The 27,572-nt window shown below is 41.2% G+C and overlaps 5 protein-coding genes across 5 annotated transcripts; 4 read left to right on the plus strand and 1 right to left on the minus strand.

The window, feature by feature from the left end:
* Positions 1 to 3,696: 3,696 nt before the first annotated feature.
* LOC129591122 (uncharacterized) lies at positions 3,697 to 7,159 on the minus strand. The gene is made up of 9 exons (XM_055486655.1): positions 6,847 to 7,159; positions 6,630 to 6,731; positions 5,607 to 5,645; positions 5,443 to 5,521; positions 5,305 to 5,378; positions 4,922 to 5,039; positions 4,766 to 4,827; positions 4,381 to 4,436; positions 3,697 to 4,054 (listed from the first exon to the last, which is right to left on the minus strand). The coding sequence occupies exons 1-9, from the start codon at positions 6,932 to 6,934 to the stop codon at positions 3,950 to 3,952; spliced, it is 723 nt and encodes a 240-aa protein (XP_055342630.1). The 5' UTR covers positions 6,935 to 7,159; the 3' UTR covers positions 3,697 to 3,949.
* Positions 7,160 to 8,917: 1,758 nt separating this feature from the next.
* LOC129591102 (thiosulfate sulfurtransferase-like) lies at positions 8,918 to 13,029 on the plus strand. The gene is made up of 8 exons (XM_055486632.1): positions 8,918 to 9,359; positions 9,454 to 9,739; positions 9,845 to 9,896; positions 9,963 to 10,029; positions 10,760 to 10,857; positions 11,424 to 11,518; positions 11,613 to 11,745; positions 12,662 to 13,029. The coding sequence occupies exons 2-8, from the start codon at positions 9,461 to 9,463 to the stop codon at positions 12,799 to 12,801; spliced, it is 864 nt and encodes a 287-aa protein (XP_055342607.1). The 5' UTR covers positions 8,918 to 9,359; positions 9,454 to 9,460; the 3' UTR covers positions 12,802 to 13,029.
* A 95-nt stretch (positions 13,030 to 13,124) lies between these two features.
* On the plus strand, positions 13,125 to 17,103 carry LOC129591103 (uncharacterized). The gene is made up of 10 exons (XM_055486633.1): positions 13,125 to 13,394; positions 14,959 to 15,060; positions 15,250 to 15,288; positions 15,447 to 15,525; positions 15,619 to 15,692; positions 15,978 to 16,031; positions 16,168 to 16,231; positions 16,475 to 16,536; positions 16,600 to 16,655; positions 16,806 to 17,103. Exons 1-10 carry the CDS (start codon positions 13,286 to 13,288, stop codon positions 16,890 to 16,892), a joined length of 726 nt encoding a protein of 241 aa, XP_055342608.1. The 5' UTR covers positions 13,125 to 13,285; the 3' UTR covers positions 16,893 to 17,103.
* A 173-nt stretch (positions 17,104 to 17,276) lies between these two features.
* LOC129591161 (uncharacterized) lies at positions 17,277 to 24,931 on the plus strand. Its single transcript, XM_055486701.1, has 12 exons — positions 17,277 to 17,410; positions 17,516 to 17,617; positions 18,385 to 18,436; positions 22,376 to 22,536; positions 22,673 to 22,711; positions 22,779 to 22,857; positions 22,943 to 23,016; positions 23,071 to 23,124; positions 23,196 to 23,259; positions 24,315 to 24,376; positions 24,468 to 24,523; positions 24,587 to 24,931. Exons 1-12 carry the CDS (start codon positions 17,317 to 17,319, stop codon positions 24,689 to 24,691), a joined length of 942 nt encoding a protein of 313 aa, XP_055342676.1. The 5' UTR covers positions 17,277 to 17,316; the 3' UTR covers positions 24,692 to 24,931.
* A 168-nt stretch (positions 24,932 to 25,099) lies between these two features.
* LOC129591119 (uncharacterized) lies at positions 25,100 to 27,042 on the plus strand. Its single transcript, XM_055486652.1, has 5 exons — positions 25,100 to 25,348; positions 25,431 to 25,550; positions 25,616 to 25,736; positions 25,797 to 25,938; positions 26,419 to 27,042. The coding sequence occupies exons 1-5, from the start codon at positions 25,274 to 25,276 to the stop codon at positions 26,876 to 26,878; spliced, it is 918 nt and encodes a 305-aa protein (XP_055342627.1). The 5' UTR covers positions 25,100 to 25,273; the 3' UTR covers positions 26,879 to 27,042.
* Positions 27,043 to 27,572: the final 530 nt, after the last annotated feature.

Here is a 27,572-nt window from a genome sequence, read left to right on the forward strand (position 1 = left end):
CGGTGACGGCATTAACAGTTGTCGCTTATGACTCACGAGATAGTACTGTACAGCTATTGGTTAACGAGCAGGGCGAAGGCGTGGTCTACGCACACGGAGCGTCGGCGAATTTTATCTCAAAGGGGCGACAATCTGTGCGCGCTGTCCCGCTTTGAAGCGCTCTTAAACTTGTGGTACCACAGCAAAGGAGGTCCATTATTCTGTTAAATACATTTTTTAATAAAATTTTATTACAATTTAATGGATTTAGAACAAACTTTACTAGTGACATAATGTTCGCCAGCCTTTCAGTTATCCAACAAGACGTGAATACGTATTCAGAGGGCCGTAGGGAGGATACAGGCGCACGGCCATCCCCTCGGCCAACGTTTGTGTTAAATTTGAACACGAAACTGGCGTACATGCGCACGAGCGCATGTACTCCAAATCTTTTGCGTTTTTTAAAGTGTGCAGCGGGCGCAACTGACCTTGCGCCCGTGGCGCAGACTGGACTTGGGCCTCATGTTCTTTTGGCCTGCTGTTACCTGGGGGGTAATAATTACGACAGTTAAATTATTTATAATAAATAAACTATTAAAGCGTGAACTGTGAAGTAAAGCCAAGCCTGTTTTTACGGGCGCAGCGAACGGGTGCAGGCTGTGAAATTTTTCGGCGCAAATCAAACTTCGAAGCGGGCGCAACTAGCGCAGCCAACTAGCGCAGCACTTACGGTCTTACACCAATAACACCATCCCGAGGACCTCGCTAATGTGTAATTACGTGTACGGTATACCGTATACATAATTATACAGTATCGCCACTTCGATCTTTCTCGTTAAAGTAAAATTGAATTTACGATACATCTTTAAACCTTATGATGACAATGATCCAAAAACGAAATTTTGGCGAAAATTGAAATTTTTGATAGAATTCCAGGCTTAATTTAATTGTATTTGCTTTTTTTGCTTACTTACTCAGCAGCAACTCATACGGGGCTTACTCGGCCCTTACTCCGCTCCCCCTGGGGGTACGGGGGGAGCGCGTATTAAGTATTAAATTCCTACTGTTGTAACTTGTCTTTATGCAGTAGTCAGAATAAACTGGTCGTAAATCAACACAGCTATCTGTACTGCACAGTATGTACCTGTTTACGGGGATGTCACCGAATCCGATAAAAAGGGGGCCGGTGCCGCAAAAATTCATAATATTATAATCCGCAATAATTGATAATAAACGTAATCGCATAACGCTAAACTAATCCGCAATGATCTCAGTTCGCGGCAGCCACCCCGCTGTGAAGAACCTGGGAACCCCGGGAAGAGGCACCACGAGAGAGTCGTTCCGCTGTGAACCCTGGAAACAGGCATCGCGACAGTAGCCAAGCAGGTGCCTGGTACCGTTGCGTTGCTTGGCTTCCTTTAAGGTTTCTTATCAAAGAAAATTATGGTAAGTAATACTACTTATTTAGGTACTGTGTGTTGAAGGCTTAACAACACGCAAATAACTGTATGAAATCGAAAATGCCGAGCACGCTGCCAAAACCCATATGGACAACTGTGCTTGAACGTTAAAATCGCTGAGCGGTTATGAATCCCACAATTCGCACTTACGGTTTCAAGAAATTCACAATAAACATTAGCAATCATCATTCGTATTTATATTTCCTGTACGGAGTTTGTACGCGAAACATCTGCAGGGAATAGACAAGTGGCTTAGCGACCAAAGATACGTATAAAAAAATCACTGGAAAATCACATCACCTTCGCGCAAATAATGCAGCCAGCTACTACTTACTCCACTGTACCTGATTGCAGACCTGGCCTCCGTGCGGTATAGAGAGGTGCGTGTATAGAGAGATGAAAGAGACAACCTTGACACATGGGCAACCCGGACACTGAAATCTACCGCTATCTTTTATGAGACGGAGATGAGATTTGTCTGCTCAGAAAGGTTCCAAGAGCAGGTATATCTACCTAGAAGCAAATCGAAATTCTCTTCTATCAAATCGAACAGGAAACAAACAAGCTAACGACAACTCGTCAACCACGAAGTGGAACGCAGCTCTTAGTAAAAATACTGTGAAAACAGCAGACTTTCACAAATCTGCCAAAATAAAAAGCCGACAGCCATACGGCTCGGGGAAAAAATGAGCGACGGGGGCCCGCTTAGGTGTATGTACGGGTAATTTACTGTGGGCTTACCAGTGGGGTGCTGCTTGTTGCGGAAAATCCGATTGCACGCAGGCCAGGTCTGCCACGCGGGAACCGGAAGACGTCGATCTGGTCGGCAGCGTCTGCAACTTGCAGCCTGATGTGGACGCGCCACCAGCTGTGGCAGGTACGTCGCTATAGCGGTGCCGCTTGCATTAACGCCGAACGACCACGCAGGCGGGCCCGCTGTCGGACAACCTACAGTTAAATTCCACCGTCTGATAATAGGACGGGTCTGCTGACTTGGTCGGCAAAGCGGGGAACCTCTATGTTCATAGAAACAGGCGAATGTTTGTCCGTCTGTCACGCACTGCCTGGTCTTAAAGCAAAGCGCTAAAGTTGGCGCTTAGCAAGAATTAAAGATTATTTTAGCGGCGCGAAATAATTAGGGGACGGAGAAATCCCAGGACCGGCGGCATTAGCTGTCGGCTTCTTTGAAATTAAAGGAGCCGACGCCTCGTGCGCGCTGTCCTACTGTAGGACTTCTTTGTCCCTTAATTGCTCCGCTGTACTACTGAAAAATCGACAAGTCACCAAGTCCTGCTAAGCCAAGTCACCATAACTCGTTATATATGGACAAACACCAGTAACACGCATATAATACGGATGCGTATTACGTCTGTACGTAATACGCGTTTGCACGTCAATTATGTCTCAGGGTCACGTACATACGTACAGGATTTAAGTGACTCTGTAAGGAACCATCCATAAATTACGTAACGCAAGCAGGAGTGGGGGGAGTCCTTGAAACGTTACGATATACGACAAAGGGGAGGGGGGCTTTAAGAAATTTGTTACGTTTTGTTGCATTTATGACGTCACAATGGTATAGCTTATGGACGGGTTTTGATTTTATTACATACGCTAGGGGAGAGGATCTCGGTTTTGTTAGCATTGGTGACACAGGGGAGGGGAGTATTCAAAACCTTAAATTTTGGCGTTACGTAATTTATGGATGGCCCCTAAGTCTCAGAGCACGCTCCACGCACGAACAGAGTACGTAGCGTCTGTACAGAGTCTTAGATGATAATAATTATAATGATTTACAGAGTCTCTCCAAGCTTCGTAGCAGGAGTCTCTAACTCTGTACATATGTAATTATCAGTTTCCTGGCAAGCCGGTTGAGGGCACTGCAGATTGCAGAATCAACCGATGCCATCGGTTGATAGTGCAATCTTGCTGTCAGTGCGTCGTGTCGTGTCAAGGTGATCTATTACTGTCAGCCGTTTACTCCCAGCAGTATGTAAAGACATGTGAATTTTAATTCCAATGTTGCAAATATCGGAAATCAGTCACGGGATGCATGAAAAGAGGACAAAAATGTACGGGTGAAGAATCAAAGCGGATCGGGTTTTCGAGACTGAAGCAAAAGAGCGCTTCAATAACCACCGAAAAGACTCAACAAACAAAAGCCCCGCATACCGGTGTCCTTAAATAATTGGCTGCGGGCACACATACTGTAAATCAGGAAATGTCAAAAATAGCATTTTGATAGGTTTCCCAACATTTCCAAACACGTATAATGTTATCTGCTGAATTTCAGCTTTGGTTTTTTTTCACGTAATTAGCCAGTAAAAATTTTCCCGCAAGAAAAGATAGCAGCTTAGTTAAAAACAGATATATTTAACCCGTTAAAAATTTGTCGGCAAATTCAATATCACAGAAAGTGAGACGACGCTACTGCAGATCGAGAGAGCAAATAAACCTCTTTTGACTCTGCATTAACCGCAGCAGAATTAATTCAAATTTTTAAACATGGATTATCCGTAGGTCCGATAGCGGTCCATTCCCGGCCGGTATTCCGGTGATGCTTGTGGTAAGTACAACTGGTTTTGCGCCGTCGGTACAGTAACGACCGGACAGCACTACAACAAAATACAACAAATTCGTCAAAAAAGTGCCTTAATCTTTTCAAACTAATATTTTCTGCAAAGTGACTTTTACAGTTAACCTGCAGTGCTTTATTTTGTTTCTCTTCGCAGTTAATTAACTGCAGTGGAGCAAACACTGCCCAATAAAATTTTTTTATGTATTAAATACATGATTATTTCTTTTTATGAAGTTACAAATACAAATTTTTGAATCAAAATTACACCTAGTTGCGGTTCAATAATTTCTGAAAATAATAGTAAGGGCACAATTGTTTCCCCAAATACCGGAGCGTTAGCGAATAAAGGGCGCAGCTACGTACTTGTATCCAAACTATATGTAATTGGCTATCCCAGGGATTTGTTGCTTGGCCCGTTCCTATACAGAAAAATTATAATTGCTTTACTTATACGTAGTAATTAAGTTTCGTTTTCCGCTGTGTACTCGTAGAATCTGTGAATTATCTTCATCGTTTGTACTTGCATACAATATATCTACAGGGTATACCGGTACTTATCTGAATCAGATAAGTACTGGTATACCCAATATTATGACAATATTAATGTCGATAAGCGAGCAAAGTACAAACAACTGCTATTTAATGTAAAACTTACATAATATTTATGATTGTGATCATTTTTGCGTGGGCGCTTAATGCGCTGTTAAAACTTTACGACGTGCTGTAAGTACTCGTACGTACTGCGTACCTGTCATAACGTAGTGCGTGTCACATTTGACAACCCAGTAGCCGTCATAATGCTCGCCCGCCCTTTAATCAACAGCCACGTTAAAATTATTTTACATGTATAATATAATACAGTTTTACATCAAATTGGTAATTCGCTGCCAATTAACAGGCATACTTATCGTGCGTGTACTTCCACTGGCAGCGCGTATAGTCAATCTTGTAACCAGGCGGTGTTTTACAACATTTCTGCAGGGTCACCTGCATGGGATCCGCTGATGACGCTCCGTAGTAGCCTAATAATAATTTGGATTCGGCAATAAAGCATGGTACACTGTATATAGGGTAGGCAAGAAAAATACGAAAAGAAACAAAATACGTACTGCAAATTAAACAGCTGCGCTACAAGACGATCTAACATACAACTTACTGAAATGTACATTGACCTACGTATAACATACGAAAACGGAACAGTGAATAATTTTTAAATCAAATTTAAAACTGCAAAATTTTAAAGAAATGCTGATGTTACCAATAGGTAACCTGCAGGCATTGGCGTACCAGTAACAAAAGTGTCAACGGTGTCCATGGGAAAGAACTTGTCGTAGCAGTAGTATTCTCTTAATGTTAAATTTCTGGAGAACAAAAAACGTGCACGCTAGCGCAGGAAGACGTATTTATCACATGGCTTTGTGGTACCTGACGTTGCACGAAGGATAATAGGGATACAGGCCGTTGCTTGGTGGTTTCATCGGAAACATGAAGAAGCACCACACCTCTGCACAGGACAAACCGTTACAACTTCAGTTCAGGTAACGGCGGATGCAGAAGGATTTCTTTTTTTGTACTGTCGTTCGACTTACGATTTATTCCCAGGAACTGTTTGTACAGATCAAAAATGCCTGCAAAAATGAAATGTCATCCCTGGCATTTATCATGGTATCTGTTTACCCAGTGGACAGCATACCGCCGTCGAATTTTGGAACGACGATATAATAATAATTATGAAAATACGTGTTTTAGATGATATTCTATCGACGTTTTCCGCATTCCGAGCATTTTCATACATAATATAAATTTCCGTACCGGAGAACAGTAATGTTCGATTACGTAAATAATATTACGTTTATCTGTACATGTTGTTGTTTACCTGTACATGTTGTTACATTTTTAAATTATCGTGAAATGGGTATCTGCAATAAAAAGGACGGGAGGGGGTATTTATAGCGGTTTTCTAAATTTATTCATGAATTTACTTAAAAAAGTAGACTTCTTTACTGTGTGCGCGGATGCTCATTAAAATCACTACGCGCCCGTACATTCCGCGCACACAGCCATCTCAGGAAAATTATCAAGTTTTCTAATCTGGATCAACCCAGATCTAGTTAATACCGTAACTCTGGTGTCCCGCGCGCACAGTCCGCATTGTGAAAATGTGCTGGAATGCGATAAACGTCAATGCAAGGAAATATCGTTCTTGAATCATTATCATCCTTCTAATATAACTGTTTATAAATGTTTCCCTGTATTACGGTATTTAAGACTTGCATTAAATACTGTTATATACGAGGGATAACGGTAGTGCATGCCAGCAATCCCCTGGATAGCCGCCTGGAGTGTGACGTTAAGGCAACACATATGGCTAAATCTGGCGCGGTACATAATCACCATGTTTAGCCACAACGTCGAACTCCAGCCGGCTGACGGCAGCAAGTACAGGAGTGCCGGCATACGCCCCTCGTATATATAAAAGTTTGTACATATACTGTAGTTTTTCATGCACAGCATTAATTATTTTTAAAACTGTTGTATTATTATTCTTGTAAATTAAGGCAACTAGTTCCTTGTGAAGTAAGGAAGTGGTGATCTAATTACACTTGACTTACCAATCATCGCCTCTCCATCAGCGCACTCGATGAGCCATTTTTGGTAATCATCCGCAAAACCGCCGCCCAGATAACCGGTAGTGATGATGCAGTCCCCGCTGCCTACATAATTAATTGCACACAATTAATCCCGTGGATGATAGATTTAAATCCAGAATATTCATAGCGAATAAATTCAGCAAATAATAACGGGAATTAACGATAGAATGAATCCTACCGAAACATCGATTATGGGCATAATACGTGTACACTTCCACAAAAACTCCTAACAAGAACAATGCCAAAAGACTACGATATCGCCTCATAATCGCGCTGTCTGCGAAACCGATACCATGTCATAATTAGCCGACGTTATTAACGAAAAATAAAAAAATGCATTATAGAAGAAAGTGTGCACTTCACTTTCGATATTGAAGAACTTTCGAAAAATTTAATGAGGAATGAGTGGTCAGTTTTTTTGACGCATCGAAAGCGGAAATCATTTCTCTTTTGAAAATGGCTCATTGAGTGGCAAAAGCGGACAAGAGAACGGCTTTGTCTTCCGTTTGTTTAGAATTTAAAGGTAATTACAAGCGAAACAAACTTTTGGTTCTCAAGGATTTGATTCATGTGAAAGGAAGGAGAAGAATTGTTGTCTTCAGCGTCGCAATTATCTCCGATGATGGACCGGTATGGGTTTAATGATGCTGCGGTCGTGAACTTGCACAAAATGCATGTGCTGTATACACATGTACTGTTAGAGTAATTCCGACCCGGCAACAAGTTATCCGAGGAAATTAGCGTCAACTATCGCACCGGCGCTGATCAATCACCATCAACACTGCTTGTTGAAAACAATCTAAAGATCGACGCATCTTTGACATTATGCATCGATTTAATGGGAAATTTTTCGCAGAGGATTACCGGGTTATGTAACAGTGCACTGTCATCGATGATTCGATATTATGATCCATATTTTGGAGCCCAACGTGTGCTGTATAATCAGTACCCATAATAGGTAAAAATAATGATTAATTTACGACACACATTTGTGTGATGTCTCACATACATTCTCTAATCTAATGGAATTTTTTAACGCCGGACCTCTTATTTGGTCCCATTACAGCATGGATAATTAATTTGGTATCCGCGGTACGTAATCACGGGTATATGTGTATATTTTTGATCCATATTCACGTGTGTATAGTCAGTGTAAAGTCCACGGCAAATACACCGGTACATGGTGATACATGTACAAGTACATATCTATACCTGTATATTAACTAAATGGGAAGCGTGAGAAGCGTCATCAAAAATTATGAAAGCGATTCTAAGGATCGAACTAAAACCCAAAATTCAAAAAACTTTTCCAAACTCTCGAAATATCGATTTTAAGGGAAATCTTAACATTAAAATAAAAAAGCTTACAAAAGTTTTTAAAAAAGCTTTAGATAAAAACTAAACCAAATTAGATATACAACTACGGAAAAATGTTTCGCATCTGGTTTATGGTTATGTTTCGGTTTAATAGGTGCCTTTAACAACCAAATGCACCTAGTTTCAAGAAACGCGGAAAAAAGCTTAAAATTTTGGTGCATGGAAGTAATTTTAAACTTCTCTTTGTCCAGTTCAGTTTGCTCACTTCTCGGCAGTCAGATTTTGCGGGCACAGGTGTATGCAGATCATTTTGTTAATGACAAATCACTGTAAAATGGTTATTGGGAGCAATCGAAAGGGAAAGTTTGTTGAATTTTTTCGATGGTCTTTAGTTTATCATGGATGGCAGCCAATTCTGTTAACACTGCGTGACCTCTTTTTGTGGATCGAAATTTTAACTGTGTTCTCATTCCTTCGATAAATTAACTTTTTTTTTTACTAGCATTTGTTCCGCTTCAAGCTTCGATTCGGACAGTAAATTCGTTTCACTTTATTGGCTTATTGCGCGCCTTTCTCTTGGAAACTGTGAATTTAACCCGGCACGGTTAAATTGACCCGGCACGATCGAAACTTAATCAAGACATTCTCCAGTTGAAAAACAAGGGAAAACACCGATCGATACCCAATTCATCCAAGCCCCGATAAACCGTAAGCGTGTTTACGTGCGCGCTCGCAGCACACCTGGATCCTCACCGTGCCGGGCCGCGCACTGCAAAATTAACCATCTCATTTTCCCGCAGTCTTCCCCATTAACTCCATCCGGGCGTCCGATGTGTGATGACAGCAGCAGCAGCCGGCCGGATTCATTAATCGTGCATATAAGACTGCAAACCGGGATCGATAATCCACTTACCTATATAAAGGGTCGAGCTCGGTTCACCGGCACACGCTTCCGCTCCCACATACAGTGTATATACGCTGCATAAATGCTGCAGCAGGTGCCGACAGATGGTACATATTGGCCATTTTCATCAGGCGGATTACCGACGCGGCTCGGCTGCCTTGTTTTGCCGTCAAGCACAGCTTGACAGTGTACACACACCGTGGCAGATTAGTTTTGCATGTGTTTGCACGCGCTGCGATCCGGAGGGAATTTCTTAGGTTTCTCGGGTTTCTTACATTTCTTTAATTGCTCAAACGTGCCTGAAATTTCGATATCCCCAGTTCTTACCATTTTTGCGCATCGACTCTGATAATATTTTGTCGTACACTGGTTCCCACGGTGAATGTATTCTTGGGAAACCATTCATTTCAACCCTGAGATATAAATTCCTTTTAGTAAAATTGCTGGTTTATTCAATCGTCCCGGACACTGTAAGGATCGCCAGATTGAGAGCTTTTTCTTGATTCGTTGGATATTGGCTGCGGTTATCACTTGGCCACGTTTATTAAGTAGCGCACTTCTTAGAAAAATCATGGGCGCGGACAAAGGCCCCGACCCGCCCACGACCCTGATCGACCCCGCTCTCCTCAAGGAGCACATGGATGCCCGACGGGCCAACATGATCATCCTGGACTGCAGCTACGACCTGAACCGCAATGTGGAGAAGGACTACCTGACTGGGCATATTCCGGGCGCCCTATACTTCAGTATCAAGGAATGCCGCGACAAATCCTCACCGTATCCGCAGATGCTCCCACCGGCGCCCGTATTTGCTCAGTTTGTCGGCGCCCTGGGAATTGACAATAACACGGTAAACTGAATTATATTTTCGCTGAATTTTATGCATAGTAAATTTATGCTGCAGTTGTTTCGTATATAAATTCAGGTTGCATTCATAATTGTGTGCATGTTGCAGTACATTGTGGTGTATGATAATAATCCACGTGGACTCTTCGGTGCCGCCCGCGGTAGGTGCTGAATGGGTCTGTTTTTGCATGAAAAATAGGCTCAAAAATGATTGTTTTTTTCATTAGTGTACTGGATGTTTCGGGCGTTTGGGCATGATAAGATTTCCATCCTGAACGGTGGATACGTTGGATGGTAAGTTTACTGCAGCGATCAGTGGTCACCGATGTATATAATGTCAGCGTTATGCAACGATGGACCTTTATCAGTAATTTTTTTATAAATTTAGTTTTAATGGCCGGTAAAAAATAAAGCTGATATTTTGAACCATCGCGAAAAAAATGCGACATAAAGTATATTTTTAAATGCCGATCATTTATGTACGGCACATTGTACAATAATTTAAACTGAATGTTTACATTTTCCAGAAATTTCGTGCTTTAAAAGTTGCTCATTTCTTTTATTACACTCATTAGATTACACAACCGAGCGTAATTATGAATTTTAATAACGCGCAAGAATCCAATAAAACCGTCAGTCTTAACGCAAATACCGGCAGCGTACAAAAACATTGCATCCGAATACTGTTTTCTCTGTCAACGACACACACTTGACAGGTAATCGAAGGTCGATTATCCGGCCTGCAGCACATGTTCTACATTGATTGACGGTGCACAACAATACGCTATACATTAATCCGATACCGGCATTTTTTCTCCCCACCAATGCAGCACATTGTGCGTTGTGTTCTGCTCAACGGCATTCAATGGGATATCCAGGAATAACATAATGCAGCCAATATCTGTATATGTATTGTATTTGTGTTTATATACACCGGAAATAGTGGAGTGCCTTCCGGTGTACGCAGAGCGCGATAAATGATCTAATTTAGCTCGCTGTTTTTGTTGGGGATCTGCAATGGCAGGAAGGCCAAACACTACCCGACCACGATGCAGCGCGATTACCTCACACCGCGGGTGTTCCATGCGACGATGCGCGCCGGATACCTGACGACGTTCGAAGGTATGTCTATCCCGGTTGTCCTTACTGACGTTCTAAATTCGGCATGTGCTCTTTCAATGCTAATAACGATCTTTTTTCCACGTGGCATTTCCATCACCGATAATAAAATTTTTTTTTACTCACTGCTCAATTATTGAAAATTTAATTTCAAAAAAGATGTTCAGCAAACTTTTAATTTTTTATTCAAAGCTTAAAATATATACCTACCTCGTTTGTCTGCACAGCGCAAACCAAATTATTTTAGGTCGATAAAAATCATTTTTATTATTGGAACTTTTTTAGCTCGCTGCAAGGTTCACTCTTTATTTTTCTAGCTAATATGTAGTTCTTAAAAATGTACACTTCAACCACGAAGAAAATTAAGTAACAAACAAATTTGTAATATGAGAAATTAATGTACAGATACAGACTTTAACAAAATAATTACTTCTGTACTTTAACTCTTAATTAATATTTAGTTCTGCACTTTTACAAAATAATTAAATTAATAAAATGAAAGCGATTTGATAAGCTGTTAACTTCACACAAATTAACCTTAGATATCATTTTAAATACATATTTTGCAGATGTAGTGCAGACAATTAAAGGCGTAACATCGCTCCCCGCCCAGCTCGTGGATGTCCGTCCGCCCACACTGTACCAGTGCGGACACCTACCCAAGGTGTGTGCAAATTCGATCGTCTATAAATCATCTCACGTATCGGAAATTCGTGTACGTTACTTAAGCGGATCTGTTTTTTCTCTTGAACCATCAGTCGAAGAATATGCCATACTACAGTTTATTAAACGACCCATTACCGACGCTAAAAGACGAGGACGGCCTGCGGAAAGCCTTCGCTGCCGCCTCCATTGACTTGGACCAGCCCATCGTCAGCTACTGCAATTCCGGTAATAAATCAGCTTGCATCGATCTGTACATTGAAAATAGAATAATTATGACAGGATAATTCGCTGACAGTGTTCTGTATTTAATCTGACATCTTCGCCAGTTTACTATATTTATTTTAAACTTCTAAGACTTTTTATTTGATTTGTGTTTCTCGTTTGATGAATAATTTTTGATTTTTCGATGTTTTTTCATATACCGTAATTATCGAATTTGTGGCTCCCCCGCAATAAGAGCCCCCCCCCCCCTGTAATTAGCCCCCTTCCCCGACCCTGTTTGAAAAATAAGGCCATCCCCCGAAATTACGCCCCAGGGGGCCGTTATTAAATTTCAAGCGCTGCAAAATGATAGGTGTACCGCAGATGCTTTATAAAAGTTGTTGTAATTGTTAGCAAACTTTAAACGGACATCAACATAATACGGTATTCGTTGGCAAAAAAGGGTAGGGACCTAAGTTTATGCTCGAAAATGTTGCTGGAAAGGTTGCGCTGTTGCGTTTACCGGTAACTACTGCGGTCAGTTTTACTAAAACAGGATGCGCAGTAGTTTGAAATATAATGCCCCCTCCCAGAATATGCCGTTCGAAAAATAATGCCGCCCCCCGAAATTGCGCCCCCTCCCCGAAATAAGCCCCCCTCCGCAATAGCCTTCGAACTATTTGTACCACAGGGCCACAAATTCGATAATTACGGTATACAGTCTCTATTCTTTTATCTTTTTCTTACCTCGTTTTTTCAGACTTAAATATAACTTTCTGTTGATTCCAGAGAGAGCTGTTTAAACCCTAAATCTTTTAAAATTGAAATTTTCTAAGCAGATTACATTTTTGCGAAAATAAGTGCACTGTTTTTCGCAATTTTTATAGTTATTTGAAAATTAAATTAAGCGAACAAAACTAAAACTTTACATATTGATTAGGCGTAGCAGCAAGTATGCTCTTCCTGGCGGGTATCTTATTGGGCAAAACACCGGAAGAGATCACCGTGTACGATGGATCCTGGTGGGAATGGGATCGGCGGGCGAAAGGTCATCATGGATATATTGAATATTCCCTGTAAAAATGTTCAAACAGTTGCCAATCGCTGTCTTTTAATCTGTTTCTATGTTAAATAGCGAATCTATCTGCTTGTAAAAAATCCTTTCCTAATCAAATACGTACCAAATCAATGTACATTTCAGCATGCGCCATGACGGTGCAGTTTTCTGTGACGAACGATGATCTCTTGTCAGTCTTTTGAATATATTTGCTGATAGCCATTCGACGGTTGTCGAGTTCATTGATGAGAGCACAGTTGCAATAAATGAAGAGAGAAAAATCACCGGCTTATAAAAATCTTCAAGTGCCGGAATAATGAATTAATTACTTCCGCGTAAAAACGAACGAAGGCTGCCGGCGCGTCGGCTGTGCAGCAGCATTACTATTGGCCTTTATTGCTGCAGCGGGTAATTATGCGTGATTGGGGTTGTGTTGAATCGTCGGAGCGTGAAGCGCGCCATTGTTAGACACTGTGATTGTACTGGGTTGAATTACCGGATAACACCATGCGGGATGGGCGAACCCGATGGATACGCTGGATATCGGCCGCCGTGGTGATATTTCTACTGGGAATCAACGAATTATACGCTTACTATACCCGTACATTATGTTTCGGTAAGCTTGTCATATATTTAACACGTTCTCCTCAGTTTTTCCATTCAAAGAATCTTTTTTGGCAAAGAATGTCAGCCGTTAAATAATTATTTTTTGATGATTTCGTTATGAATGTTTTGTTACTACATTTTTTTAAGCCACAGTTTCTTGTAAACTGATTATCCAGTTTAAAGGCAAGAAACTAGAAATATAAACTTGTACTGTATATTGCGCACTACGATGTGCGGCTAAAAAATGTAAACTCGGCCATTCGGTCCGCAGTTCAGATTTACGAGTATTTAACAATAGTGTCACACAAACAGCCAACGCGCAGAAATTGCCAGCGCTATGCTATAAGTCTTAACAGCGATGTTCTTGATTGCGCCGTATACGCTAAGAATTTCGTGTAACGCTTTTTTTCAGCGCCACATAATACATTCTTCAAAAACTAACCAAAAACTTTCCAAAACCTGTTAATGTCTTACCAGGAACATTTTCCGCCTCCAAATTCAAAAAATTCTCATGTTCTGTAAAATGGTAGTGTATCTGTACTATTGTAGTATGCTTAAAAAAATAATTTTAGCTGCCATGGTCAAGGAGGCGTGGCCAGACAACAATTAAAAGTTTGCATGCTACCATATACTGCGTAATGCAGTGCAGTACAAGTTATGCGCAATCATTATGATTGTTAACTTTTTCCTGCAGCACCGTGGACTTTTGCAGCTGTCCGCTGTCGTGAAATGTTTTAAATGAAAGAGGCCCACGTGCGTCGGCTCGTGCCATTTGTGTGGACATTTCAAAAATTTGTAATGAAGTACAGCACAGATCAGTGTATTAGCAGAACAAAGTTTGCACAACTTATTGTTTACAACACAGATCGATGAACATTTCCAAAAATGTGTATTCAAGCAGCAATGGCCCGAGCCGACACACGTGGGCCTCTTTTACTTACATCATTTCACGACAGCGGGCAGCTGCAAAAGTCCACGGTGCTGTAGGAAAAATTTAACATAATGATTACGAATAACTTGTACTGCACTGCATTACACAGTATATGATAGTAAGCAAACTTTTAATTGTTGTCTGGCCACGCCCCCTTGACGATAGCAGCTAAAAATATTTTTTAAGCATACTACAATAGTACACCACCATTTTACAAAACATGAGAATTTTTTGAATTTGGAGGCGGAAAACGTTCCCTGGTTTAGAGTGGAGTTTGGCTACTATAGATGCAAAAATAACAAGCACGTGTTTAATGTGAATTACCCACGTCCATCTGGCTATAAGGTTGTATGTCCTGGTGTACGATTTCTATGTCAGATAACCACCTAAAATACCATTACCTGAAATAATCAAACAAAAAAACGTAAAATTTCCAAATTAATCAAAACACAATTTTTTTAATTAGTCTATTGCTGTCTCCGCTAAGTAACTGATGGTGTTTTGGCTACTTCTGTTGCACTAACATACATCTGCCCCGGTTGGAATTATAAAGAACCGCGTATAAAGCCGTTGCACTACGATTCCCGTTCATAGTGTCAGTAGACGCTGATCAGGCCGTATCGTTTCTTTAAATTAATTGCAGGCAGCGGCGATTGTATCATCACAGCGGGCTATCGGGGCGGCGGCTTCGATGACGAGTATCATCGCTGGCTGATCGAGTGCGACGATGGGGAAGCGGTTATCGGTACAGCACACATTAATCATGTTAACCTTGTCGCATCAGCGATTTCCTGCTGATTTCCTGCTCTATCTTCATCGCAACATAAACAAAATAATATTTGCCGTATTAATGTACATGAAAATCTGTTCGATAAACGACTCACAAAAAAGGTTCCTTCGAAACAATTTACGAAACATTTTATTATTATTGCAGGAATCTACGATACCTACATGCAGTTCATGGCCATGTCACGTAAGTGCAAACGTAGCAGAGATGCGCCGGTCGGCTATTCTAACGATAAATTACGTACTGTAATCAAAAGTAGTGTAAAGTAAATAATTGCAAGTATATAGATAGTAATAAGACAATTAATCTGCATTATAAGAACGAGGGTGTTTGCACGTGCGCAGAGGTCTGGTGTTTCTTCTCCTTTCCCTTGAAGCCACCGGGTAAAGGCATCTATCCCTATTATTCCACTTGCAACGTACGGTAAGAAGCCATCCACTCTGCTACTCGTAGATAGTTTTCCGTACGATATAACAGCAATGGGCATGTGCCAGTGTGTTGATTTCCGTTGTACAGGAATTTCACTCTGAACGAGTTCTACTGCTACGATAAAATGTTTCCCGAAGACACCGTGGATACTTTCGTTACCGGTAAGAGCTTGTTTTGCTGACGGAATGATGTGCAACCCGTGTGTGGGAGTCCACGAAAGCGGAAGTTGGGCACCGGGACTTTCCTCTCTAGGGTAGTGACCAGCTTTGGCACAGAACTCCAGTACATACGAGTATAAGTACGCTGTACGCTCCCATCCAGAATAGTTTACGGAGCGCCGTCAGCGGGGAATTCGTGTATGATGATCAACGTAACATGAGTTTGTAAATAAATGTGGACGGCCATAATAGGTATCGTACGAAATTATGCTGTGCATTTCTATGCAGGATACTGGGCCGCCACCAGCGCTGATCCTATACAGCCGACACTGCAGAAATGCTGTAAGCGTACACGTTACATAAAGGTTACAACCACAGCTTTAAAATCATCTGCATCGCCGGCAATAGTAATTAGATTAATGCAGGATTAATTATTTCTCATCATGACTGTGCAAACGTTTATGTTACGCTGCGCCAGGTAAAACTCCGAAAGGCTACCGTATCGACTATTCACGGTGTCAGTGGAAGTACACGCACGACAAGTACGTACATAACTAGAATTAATACGATAATAAAAATACTCATTGTCAGATTAGCGTTAAAATATCACTATCAAACCATTGTTATTATCAGTATAAAATATTGTTATTAACATTGTAGTTTCTGCATTTAAGCTAGCTAAGCGGGGCAAAGGGGGAGTTATGGTTCTGTGAGCAAAATTATTTTGTTCAATGAAATTATGCATTAGACTAGTGACCTTATCAAGTCAATGCTTTCTGCTGCAGAAATGGGGAACACTATGACGGCTACTGGGTGGTTAAGTGTGACACCAACTATGTTGTCACCGGTAAGAATTCTCCAGCCCGCTCGATGTCTCAGACTGTTGACTGAACAAGTTGTTATCGCACAGGAACCGGTCAGGCATTGAATCCCTGGGATAACGTCAAGCATTTCACATGGATTCAGGTACAGCTAATAAGACTGTCAGATTGTGTCCGTAAATTTTGTATAGTTTCGAAAATAAGCGGTTTCCGCCCTGATCTTGATTTTTTCCGCGAGCCACCACAATTGCGAATTAATTGACTCTAGCGAATAATTTTGTTTTGTATTAAATAGTGTTGTCCTGTGATAACCACCGGTGCCGCTTTCGGTCTCCCCATCGGCAACCGCCCTCCATCTGGACATTATCTGGCTGGCGGATGATGAAGCGAAGCGCTCAGTTTTTTTTGTTACGTTTTGCGAACTGTTAATTAATTTTCTGGAGTTCAGACATGTTGCTCATATGTTTTGTTATACAACTGTCACATTTACAACGGTTATAAAATTGTACATAATTTTTTCAACGCTCACACTCTGCACAGCTGCACTGCTGAGCAAAGTGGCAGTAAAGTAATAAAGCAGCGTGTAAAAAGAATGAACCGGCGTTTAAGAAACACCTTCTATTCACCAAATCCTAATAATTCTGCTACGTTAACAATAAGAATTGGTACAATAAAGTAATTTGACCTTATCACTCGCCATAAGGCTTCATCGGCGCGCACTACTGTCCATTCTACCATCGCTGTGTTTTTTATTCGCTGCCAGAATTGTCTGTCTACTGGAATCGATTTTATTTGGACGTGCCAGGATGCGGGAGCCCTTCGTTAAGCTATTCCCCGTGTGTGCCGCGGTATTCTTATTCAAAATCGTGTCGACATATTATCAGAACTATCGGTGCTTTGGTATGTAGTATAATAATAATTGCGCGGCTTTCTCCGTATATTAAAGCGCGAAAAACGGTGCAGTGGATTTACTGTACTGTATGCTGCAAGGTGTGTTGTGTGCAGGCACCGGCGACTGTATCATCTCGGCGGGATACATGGGCGGTGGCTTCACGGATGCCTATGACCGTTGGTTGATTGAATGCGCCGATGGGGAAGCGGCCATTGGTAAGTCGTTTATTGGGTAATTAGCCCTTTCGCCGGGGCCCGGTACCCAACAGGTTCACATGGTGCTTAGTAATGTAAAATATTGATCGCATCACTGTACTGCGGCTTGGACTTTAGAAATTCACAGATGGCCGAGTTTTCCGTTAAATAATATCGTTGTTCCAATGAAATTATGCGATAGATTTAAAGGTTTATTTTCCATTATACGCAGCCCATTAATTGCGATTCAGCACATAGTTGGAACAAAACTTTTTCTAGTGTGCCATAACACATAACAATATTATTCAACTCTCATTTAACAATATCAATAGCTCGCATAGCATATTATTTTTATTTAAGCTGGAAGTCTGATTTTAAAGCTACCAACGAACAGATCTGATGTTCTGTAAATTAGTGGGGCCTATGAGTTTTTTCAGCTAAAGGGCGTCCGTAAAGGTGCTCGCAGTCGCCTCTACGAGCCGAAACAAAACGCATATTAGTCTATTACATCAAGATTCCTTCCCGACTGTTGACGGTTTGACTGTTGGGATCAGAGTCCATTGAGATAAGCGCAACAACTGTGATTTGCCGTATTAAATAGGCCACACACACAACTTTGAAAACGTTATCCGAAATGAAAAGCAAGTCCCGGCTTGCTTTTCATTTCGGCACAGCACTCTGACATAGATGCCAGCTCGGTCCACATAGATAACTTCACGTCGCGTTCATAGTTATCGTCATGACAGTTCATCTGCTACCACGGTAATGGTTGTTTTGCGTTATCTCAGTGGACTTTGATCCCAACAGTTTACCCGGCAACAGTCGGGAAGGCATCGTCATGTAATGGACTATTAACTTTCACTTTCAAAGCGCTTTAAATGTGCGCGGGAAGACAGCCTATAATCATTCCAGCAATCCCAAGTTAATACGAAATATCTTTTAGCGGTGTCCTTTCGTTTTTGTATTTGCAATTTACTCCAGGAAAGAAAAACGCGAATCGTCCTTATGTCTCATGCCGCTAAATTCGCAATTTGTATTCGATGGTTTTCATTTTTAGTTTACTAGTAGATTGCATCAGAGTAAACACTGAAATTCTGAAAGTTATTAAATCCGATAATACTCCATGTGTATCTAGAAAATGGTATTGAAGTGCAAGCACCTTTTTAACCTTAACATCCTGTACTTACGGGAAGTGGTCTGGTTCATAGTATCAGATTGTGCACAGGCATGAAAACTTTCACTTTCGCGCATGTCCAAACACTTTTTGTGTAGTTTTTTTCATTCGGTAGTCAAATGCTTTGTACACCGGTGCGAAAACGTTTATGCGCGCAACTTCCGGTTGAAGAGTTATGGGTGAAATCATAATTCCAACAATTTAAACGCCCGATGGTGTACCCAATTCTTCTTATAAACCAATCCTCTTCAAATTTTGCATGAAAATGCACGTTAGCGTGAAAAGCGGTTTTCGCCGAGCCAGGTTTCCAGCTATTTTTTTTAATTTTTTGGCTAATTTTGAAATTTTAGAAATTTATTTTATAATTTAAAAATTATAGTGGAAACCCGATTTGGTGTAAAAACAACCCCCGGAAAATGGCGTTTTCATGCAAAATTTGGAGAAGAGGTGCATAATGAGACTTCCGTGTGTTTAAAATACACTTTGTTTAAAATACATGTGTTTACACTTTCGTGTGCTTAAAATTTTGAAATGTTTTCACCCAGAACTCTTCAGCCGGATGTTGCGCACATAGACGACTTCACACCAGTGTTTACAAAGCATTTGACTATGGAATGAGAAAGAAACAATGCAAAAAGTGCAAGTGCTAGAACTTGTATTGGAATACCTATGCGCGAAAGTGAAAGGTTTCGTACATGAAAAAGGATTTGGCGCTATGTACCGTACACTTCTTTTAACTTCCCCACACTTCCCTTGACTTACATTACAGGCTTATGGTAAGTCAGGGTACACAACATTACGCAGAAACCGATTACCCGAACTCGAAGTATCATAGTACCGTATAGCTGTTACGAGAAGTGTTGTTATGGTGACTGCGTTATCGCGTGGAAACTGGAAATCTCCAAAACGCCGATAGGAACGATTTCTTACATCCACGAGTATGTCACCAGAAACTCAGCGAGACTAATTGCTTGCAAGCAGTGCAGTGATTTCCTCAAATATTTTTCCCCACTGCGAAGCAACTCATTGATCAACAAGGAAAAGATTCAGACATTTCTTAGCTGTGCTAGGCACAGCCTTTACCTTCTTCTCGTCGGTCCAAATTATGAGGCCGAACTTTCACACAATCACCCAAATTGGGCAGACCATAGTGGACGGTCAAGTAGGGTGAGTTGATGGCACTGTTTATGCCAGCCAGGACTCCGGTATATCATTTCTTCGTGTGCTAGGGTTAATCGGCGGTGTTCCGTGGTCCTCACCGCAAGTACTGAAGTCCAAATTCTCCAAAACAAACACAACGACATCGCGCACTATAAATACCACTGCCTGACAATCAGACCGAAAACGGGCATCCTGGGAAACAAGAACTCTGACGAACTTAAAGCGCCTGATTTATTCTTTCCCATAATGCTTGTTTTCATTATCTGTATGTCCTGTAAATAGTATTTTACAAGGTAGCGATTATTTTAAACATGGCAAACAAATCACGGGAGAAATGTTACTGCTAGAAAGCAACTCTGGCGCATCCAACGATTTCGTATAAAAAGCGATCATTACCATAAAGGAACTGTAAGAGCACTACGTAACGTAAGGCAACTCCAAAATCTGCAGTTGGTACCTGGGCAGCACAAGGGAATACGGGTAGTCCTTCGCTCATGCTGTATGCATCTTCCTGCGTTAGTACCGTTATCCGCAAGCGTAACAATCGATTGACGACTGCCGCGAGTGCGAGTATTGATTTTTCGACCGGTGTAACAGCGACTGCGGCGCATCCGAGATTTTGCGCCAGGCGATAGCCATGCGACAGCGGGTGCTTAGCACTCGAGGACGTATGGGCTCTGTTGTGTGTAGAATTTGTAAGGGTAGTAATTTTTGTAGAATCTGCAGTCTACCTATATGTCCTATGGAGAGGACGATTTTCGACATGGGTATTTCGGTATAAATGAGGCCGCTTTTGAAGTTCGCTGACGAAATGGTCTTTGATTGGGAGTTTGAGTAGGAAGTGGGTTGAGATTTCTTTTGTATTGGTTGTTTTGTAAAGTATAGTGTGGTTTTGGTATGTAAAGGGGTCTGAGTGATGTTGGAAATTAGTTGGTGAGTTGGTTATTTGGGAGTTTGTTGCTGAAAATCTTTGTGTTGTGCGCATTGATTCGAAGTTGGAGATTTGATGGTGTTTGAAGTTGGTAATTCAATTTGTTATTAGCAATTGAAAGTTTAATAGTAATTATAGTAGTATGATATTACTGGTCGGTGGGAGAACGGAAATTTGTTAAATTAATGACGGATAGTGGAAGTTTCAGTTTGGACGAATAGCAAAAGTGCATAGTGGTTTTGGAAAAAGTATTTTTGTTTTGATCTTGTTTTGTTATTTTTTTAGTATTTTGATGTGGTTATATTCTAAATAATAGAAATTTGTCGTTATTTTGAATTTAAGATTTTATGTATATACTTATTACTGGTATTTTTTATGTACGTGTTATCTGTCGTTAGTTTATGCTTGTTGTGGTTTCTCGTTTTATACAATTATTAAACTAAATATTAAAATTTTAATGGTTCAGGTAAATAGTACTTAAGAAGGGTACGAAACGCTAAAAGGTTATAATTAGCTCTAGCGTGTTTTGCTGGTCAGATAATGCTAAGCAACGTGGAAAAATTGTGAGATTGATAGCATATTAATCGATTAGATAATGACTTTTGGTTACATATTCTGAGCAATTGGATACTGAAAAAATTGTGACACATTTTGAACTTGTATATTGTGATAGTCCTTGTAAAAATGATATGTAGTAAATTTAAACTAACAATTTAAATTTAGATAGACTAAAAATAAAATAAATTTAATGAAAGTACAATTTTAAAACAATAATAAACGCACGTTTTTTTATGTATTGCATATTGCATTAAATATGATGGATTGCCATTACTTGCATTATTATTGTTTTTACTCTAAAATACTGAATCCACCTGTTTCTCATGTTAAATTTTCTCATGACAAAATTTTAATTAAGGGAAGAAGTTTGAGGGTTAATTTAGGGTTACTGCGCATAAATGATTTTCTCCAATAAATTTAATGGGATTTGCAATAAAATTTTGTCATGAGAAAATTTGACATGAGAAACAGGTGGATTCAGTCATGCGATACGGCTTCAGTTAGCGGTTTCAGTGAGTCATTGAACCGTCTCCGCGGCTGTAGAAATCTTAAGCATTAGTATGAAATGCTTTTTTCGAAATGTTTTCGTTAGAGTATTCTCGACAGAATTAATGAAGCTGACGTGAAAATATCCGTTAACCTAAAAGTTAACCGTTAACGGATTCTAGATAAACTGAATCATACAAGCAGGTGGCAAAAAAAGTACAAGCCATAAGTACACGTACACAAGAAAAAATTTCAAAAACCAATATGGACGAAATGTCCTGTTGCCGAAATGAGAGCTAGCCGGAGTAATTCAGTGCGGCGGAAATGTAACGCGGCCGAAGTGATCGGACGCGGTAGAACTCATCCTGCAAATAATTCCCGCCTGGCAATTAGAGTGCTCCTGGATCAGACTGCTCAGGAGCAACTCTTCCCGCTAGGTTTTGGTTATTGTACTGTTTGGCAATAACAGGTACGGTAGATGCCTTGTCTTATCGTATACCACTCTATTTAAACCGCGGCCAGTCGTTCAATTTCTACAACTGTTTTGGTCATTTATATTTTTAAAGCCTCTAATTATTTGTGAGAGGAATTTAGGTGAACATTCGTTTTCTTGTCTGCCCATACGAGGAGGTACTCGGCGGCGCTAGTCAGGAATTTGTACTGAATAAACTTTTACATCTAACAATATTAGTATTTAACACGCCTGCGTCCGAAAACGTTGACACTTGCGCTTATGTATAACTGATAACTGAATACTGTTTTTCAGGTATTTATGATGGCTACAAGAAATTCTCGGGAATCTCACGTAAGGCACTCAAATGCCACCGGCAGGTGGCGCTGAGCGTTCAGCTGAATGTCCTATCTCCTTACAGAAGTGTGGTGTTATTTTGCATTTCCTCTGAAACCGCCGGGTAAAGGCTTCTATCCGTATTATCCGCACTGCAACGTCAGGTGACAAAATTCCGTTCTACGTACAATGTTTTTGTAATACGGATTAACCTGACATACAGTGATCTGATACAATCTGCATTAACAGAAACATCACGATACATGAGTATTACTGCTATGATAAATACTACCCCGTGGACACCGTCGACACATTTGTTACCGGTACATTTATCCCAAGTGTTGTGTGCGTTGACGTTACCTTGGAGCACTTTACAGGATATTATTCGCCGACGAATTACGATCCCGCCGAGCCATCCCTACAAAAATGTTGTAAGTCTACTATGTATAACACACATTTCACTGGATAAGTGCTTTAACTTAACGTTGGGTTGGCTAGCTAGGCAGGACCCCGCCGGGATACCGTATCGATTACAATCGCTGCCAATGGAAGTACACGCATGACCGGTAAAAAATGATCCATCGCATTATCAGCTTTTGCTGGATTTTCCATATTCAGCTGCATCAGCAACCCATCCAGCAGTTAGTGTACTGAATGCAATGTACAGAGTTGTGTAAAAGTTCGTACTATGCATGCTCGATTCGTTGGTCAGCTGGATTTCGCTGTGCGCTAAAACTGTAGAGTATGATTTAGGGGCTTCTTTATTGTTCTCTCTTTGTACGTACTGAAGAATTTGTAAGTACTGTACCCTAATCCTGCACTTGCGGAAATTTGTTCAGTGCAGTCACACGCACTTTGTACGAGCGGATTCGCCATTCACGTACACGGCTTGCAGCTAGTGCATGTTAGAAAGTGAACTGGCTAAACGTTTATCCGGCTATACAGCACCGCGTCGCTCATAGCGTATAATTTCCGTCAAAGCGGCACCCATAAATTACGGCGCAAGCCGGGGGAGGGGGGAGGTCCTCCAAGTGTTTCTGTTTGTTACAAAGGGGAGGGGGGTTTTAAAAACTTGTGACGATTATGGCGTCACCATGCTATATCTATGGAGGGGTTCTAATTTTGTTACGTAACGCTCAGAGGAGGGGATCTCGGTTTTGTTAACACTGGTGACATAGAGGGGGGGGGGTATCCAAAACGCTCATTTTTTGCGTTACGTAATTTATGGACGCCGCCCAAGTGCAGGGTTAGAGTACAGTACTGCGTACGTACAATGGCTGATATTGAAAAGCTATGAGCAGTTTCGCAAGACAACTGGAATAGCGACAGTTGACGGAAGTCAGCCGATGCATTTCCAAAAACTTTACTTTTGCCACTGAACTATAATTTTGTCACATTTATAGATTGCTTTCATAAAGAAATTTTCTCAGTAATATTAATTTTACCAATTCGAGTGTAAAATTTTTCTCCTTGTATGCCGACGTGCGGTAATCTGTGTGCAGCAGGTGCATTTATGCAACGTTGTACATAAAGCTACATCTACAAGCCTACAACGTTTCTAAAGAAGCACTGAAGAAGCTAATAAACTGATTTTTTCTTATAAGTCTGCTATCTTAATTAGGATGGGCGAACATTATGATGGATATTGGCTGGTTAAATGCGATACAAATTTTATAATGACAGGTACGTACAAAGTTTCACACTGACGCGAATTGTTCGGGGATGCGACAATACTCCCGAACATAGTTTTCTAATGTCCTTATTTCGCTTGCAGGAACCGGTCAAGCGCGTAATCCCTATGATAACCAGACACACTGGGTGTGGATCCAGGTAAGTGGGCGATCCAGGTTTAACACGCACCAGAATTCTCATTGTCCTTCCTATCCGCATTAGTGCTGTCCGACCGTTTACCTCGGTTATCCTGGATATGCAGCACTAGCCAGGCCGAATCCTTACTCGTATGTGCCCAGCAGGAGAGCCTCACTTTCCTATGGATAATGTGGATACAGCACAAACTTAACCACTGATATATTTGCGGTTGATGTCTTGTTAACGTGTTTTAGCAGAAATAACATTTAACGGAATCCGTGCCGGCTGTGTTGCAGTTAAATTCATTTCTTGTGTAAAAAATGTCTTAATCTCTTAGCACGTTATCTGATGGTCCAAAAGTACGACCTATGTCTTTTGTAAAAGGTAACAATTCTGCCGCCGGCATCGAATCTCTTAACCGCAAATTATGCAACGATACAATTTTCTTTGCAACCGCTGTCCGCCGATAATGCTGACCCGCGATAATGGATAATCAGGCAACGGAAAGTAGTGCAACATTTCACACATACAGAAAGTGTTCTGCATGGCACAATCTGACATCCTGTTATGTTTCGAAGATAATCAGTGTAGCGAAGACGCTGATAGCGGTGCATTCACTCGATATGAGAGCAAATGTAGCAAAATGTACATGTCGATTATCCCAGCAGTCACCGCATTAAAAGTGGAAAATAGAAGTGGTTCGTGAAGATTGTAGAGAAATTCCTTGTTTTTTGGTGGGGCAATATTAGAGGTTACCTTTAAGGGATTACCATGTTGGTTCTTAAGGATGAGCAACTGAAGCAGTTGTTGCCGCTGCTGGAAGCGGATTTGCCGCGCTCGTTGCCGGTAATTTTCTCAACCATAATTTGTATATTACTATAAATGTTATTATAATGGCTTTATTTCGGTATAATATGAGTACTGCTAGGTTTTCCATCTTCTTCGCAATAACCTTCGGGGCCGATTCGCCTGGCCTGGTTTGGAATTCGTAGTTGACGATTTTCCCAATGTTTCGGTTTGCATTTGCCGCCCGGAACACGAAGGCGGGGTAGGAAATTTGTATACTACGCAATACAGCTCTTAACTGTGAAATTTAATAGTTTACAATTCTAGAAATACGTACCCATCGTGAACGGCTACTCCGTTTTTATCTACTCCCGAAATCCCGAAGCACTCAAGAAAATGCTATTTGAACAGCGTGCTGTGGACTGGTCCAAACCGATCATATTTCTTCGTATGACCGCTTCGTATTTCTTAACAGTTTTTAACTGGACAATTATATTTTGGCGTGTAGATGCACCGGAACCCGAGCATCTTTTGCTACTGGAAGAAGGCAAAAATTTCCCCGAAGGTCGTTTTGATCAGGTGCATTTTCGGCGCGATTTTCCGGAAGGCGCGTTTGCATACCTTTTCGACTTACCCAATCTAGATCTTACGTACGTCTGATAGCTTCTACAATTTAGAAAAATAACATATTACCGTCTCATATTATTACCTTAAGTGCAACCGTGTAATTCAGTGCTCTTACGTCTGCAAGCAAAAGTCAGTGCGCTACAGCTGGCGGAAACATTGGTCTTCCTCCGCGATAACAAAAGAACTAGTTACACCATGTAAAAATAATTGTCTTAGCTTTGCTGTTGAAAATATGGTCATCTGGTCTGTTGATTTGGTGGTCCGACGAAGCGAAAATAATGTTTGCATTTTTCCAAGCTGCTTTTAAATTAAATATGCACTGTTTGTTTTAATTTTGACGCATTTATTGAAAAATTTTACCATTTTTGTGATTATATTATTACAAACATCTGATGTTTGCGATTAATTTTATGATTAAAATATTGTTATAAATATCTGATGTTCTGTTATTCTCGTCCTTTATGCCGACGCTTAAATAATTAAAGGTCACCGCGGGTTTATAGTTACACCCTTCCGGATGGCTACCACATGGGTCCTCTGCAGCCGCACCACGCCGCCATGATCGGGCGCGACCGGAAGTACGGGCACGAAGAGAACAACACCATCTACTTCCGACGTTTGATCAGCAGCGGCTTTCCCACGGCGGCCGTGTACTCCGACACCGAACCCGACGTGCCGGTGGCCTACATTGTGCTGAAAGCCGAAGGCGCTATCGGCGCAGCGTTCGTCAAGAAAGAGCTACGCAGTATGGGACTGGCACGGGCCGTAGCGTTTGAGCTGTTCCGGCAGCTGCGGGAGCTGGGCGAGACGTGGGTGTGGGGTGATGTGATGAAGTTCAACATTGCCTCGCAGCGGACGGTGGAGGCCGGCGGCGGAAAAAAGATCGAAGGGATGGATATACACTGGATTGGGTATCTGCCCAATTCGGTAGAGGGCGAGATCAGAGTGGAATATTACGTTTAATGTTAATAACACTTACTCCCTTCTTTGTACAAAGCCGCAGCTACGTATTGCCCACTGTTTAATTAAACATGAATGTGGCATACAACTTCCATCGCTGTTAAATGTGGTCGTTTACAATACCTAGTAAAGCCTTAAACTGGGGTTCATGCCACACCACTGTACTTCGAAAAGATCGCTTCGGGGCCGAAAATTTAATTACCAAAACCAATACTTCCGCTTCTTTCTTAACGCTTTTTTGTTTTACATGCCGTTAAAAAACCGCTTTCACTATTTCGATATCAGCCAGTTTTCCCGTTTTACACTATTCTAAACATATTCGTAAACCGAAAGAAATCAGACCATTACATAACAGAAATAATAACTGGTAAAGTTTAACAAAAGAAAGGCAGCGTACGGTCGATAATATTTATTTTATTAGTCAGCGGCCGATGGCCAACCGGAAGTGGCTGTTTGAGAACTGATGGGTCCCAAGTTGCGCGCGTTTTGTGGTTACAGAAGTGTAACATCGTTTTGAAGTCCATTGTGTCTCCACCTGTGCATTTCTAGCTGGAGGATTCCCACCAGTATAATTATCCGAAGCTGCAAAAGAACATGGTTTCGGGGTTCCGCACAAACATGCAGCCTGGTTGAATCCAAACACAAATTATTACGAGTAGTATTTCATTTTTATCATCCTTAGTGTTTACAGTTATTT

This window comes from Paramacrobiotus metropolitanus, unplaced genomic scaffold (genome assembly GCF_019649055.1).
Source record: "Paramacrobiotus metropolitanus isolate TYO unplaced genomic scaffold, Prichtersi_v1.0 Parri_scaffold0000044, whole genome shotgun sequence".
Lineage (NCBI taxonomy): Eukaryota > Metazoa > Tardigrada > Eutardigrada > Parachela > Macrobiotidae > Paramacrobiotus > Paramacrobiotus metropolitanus.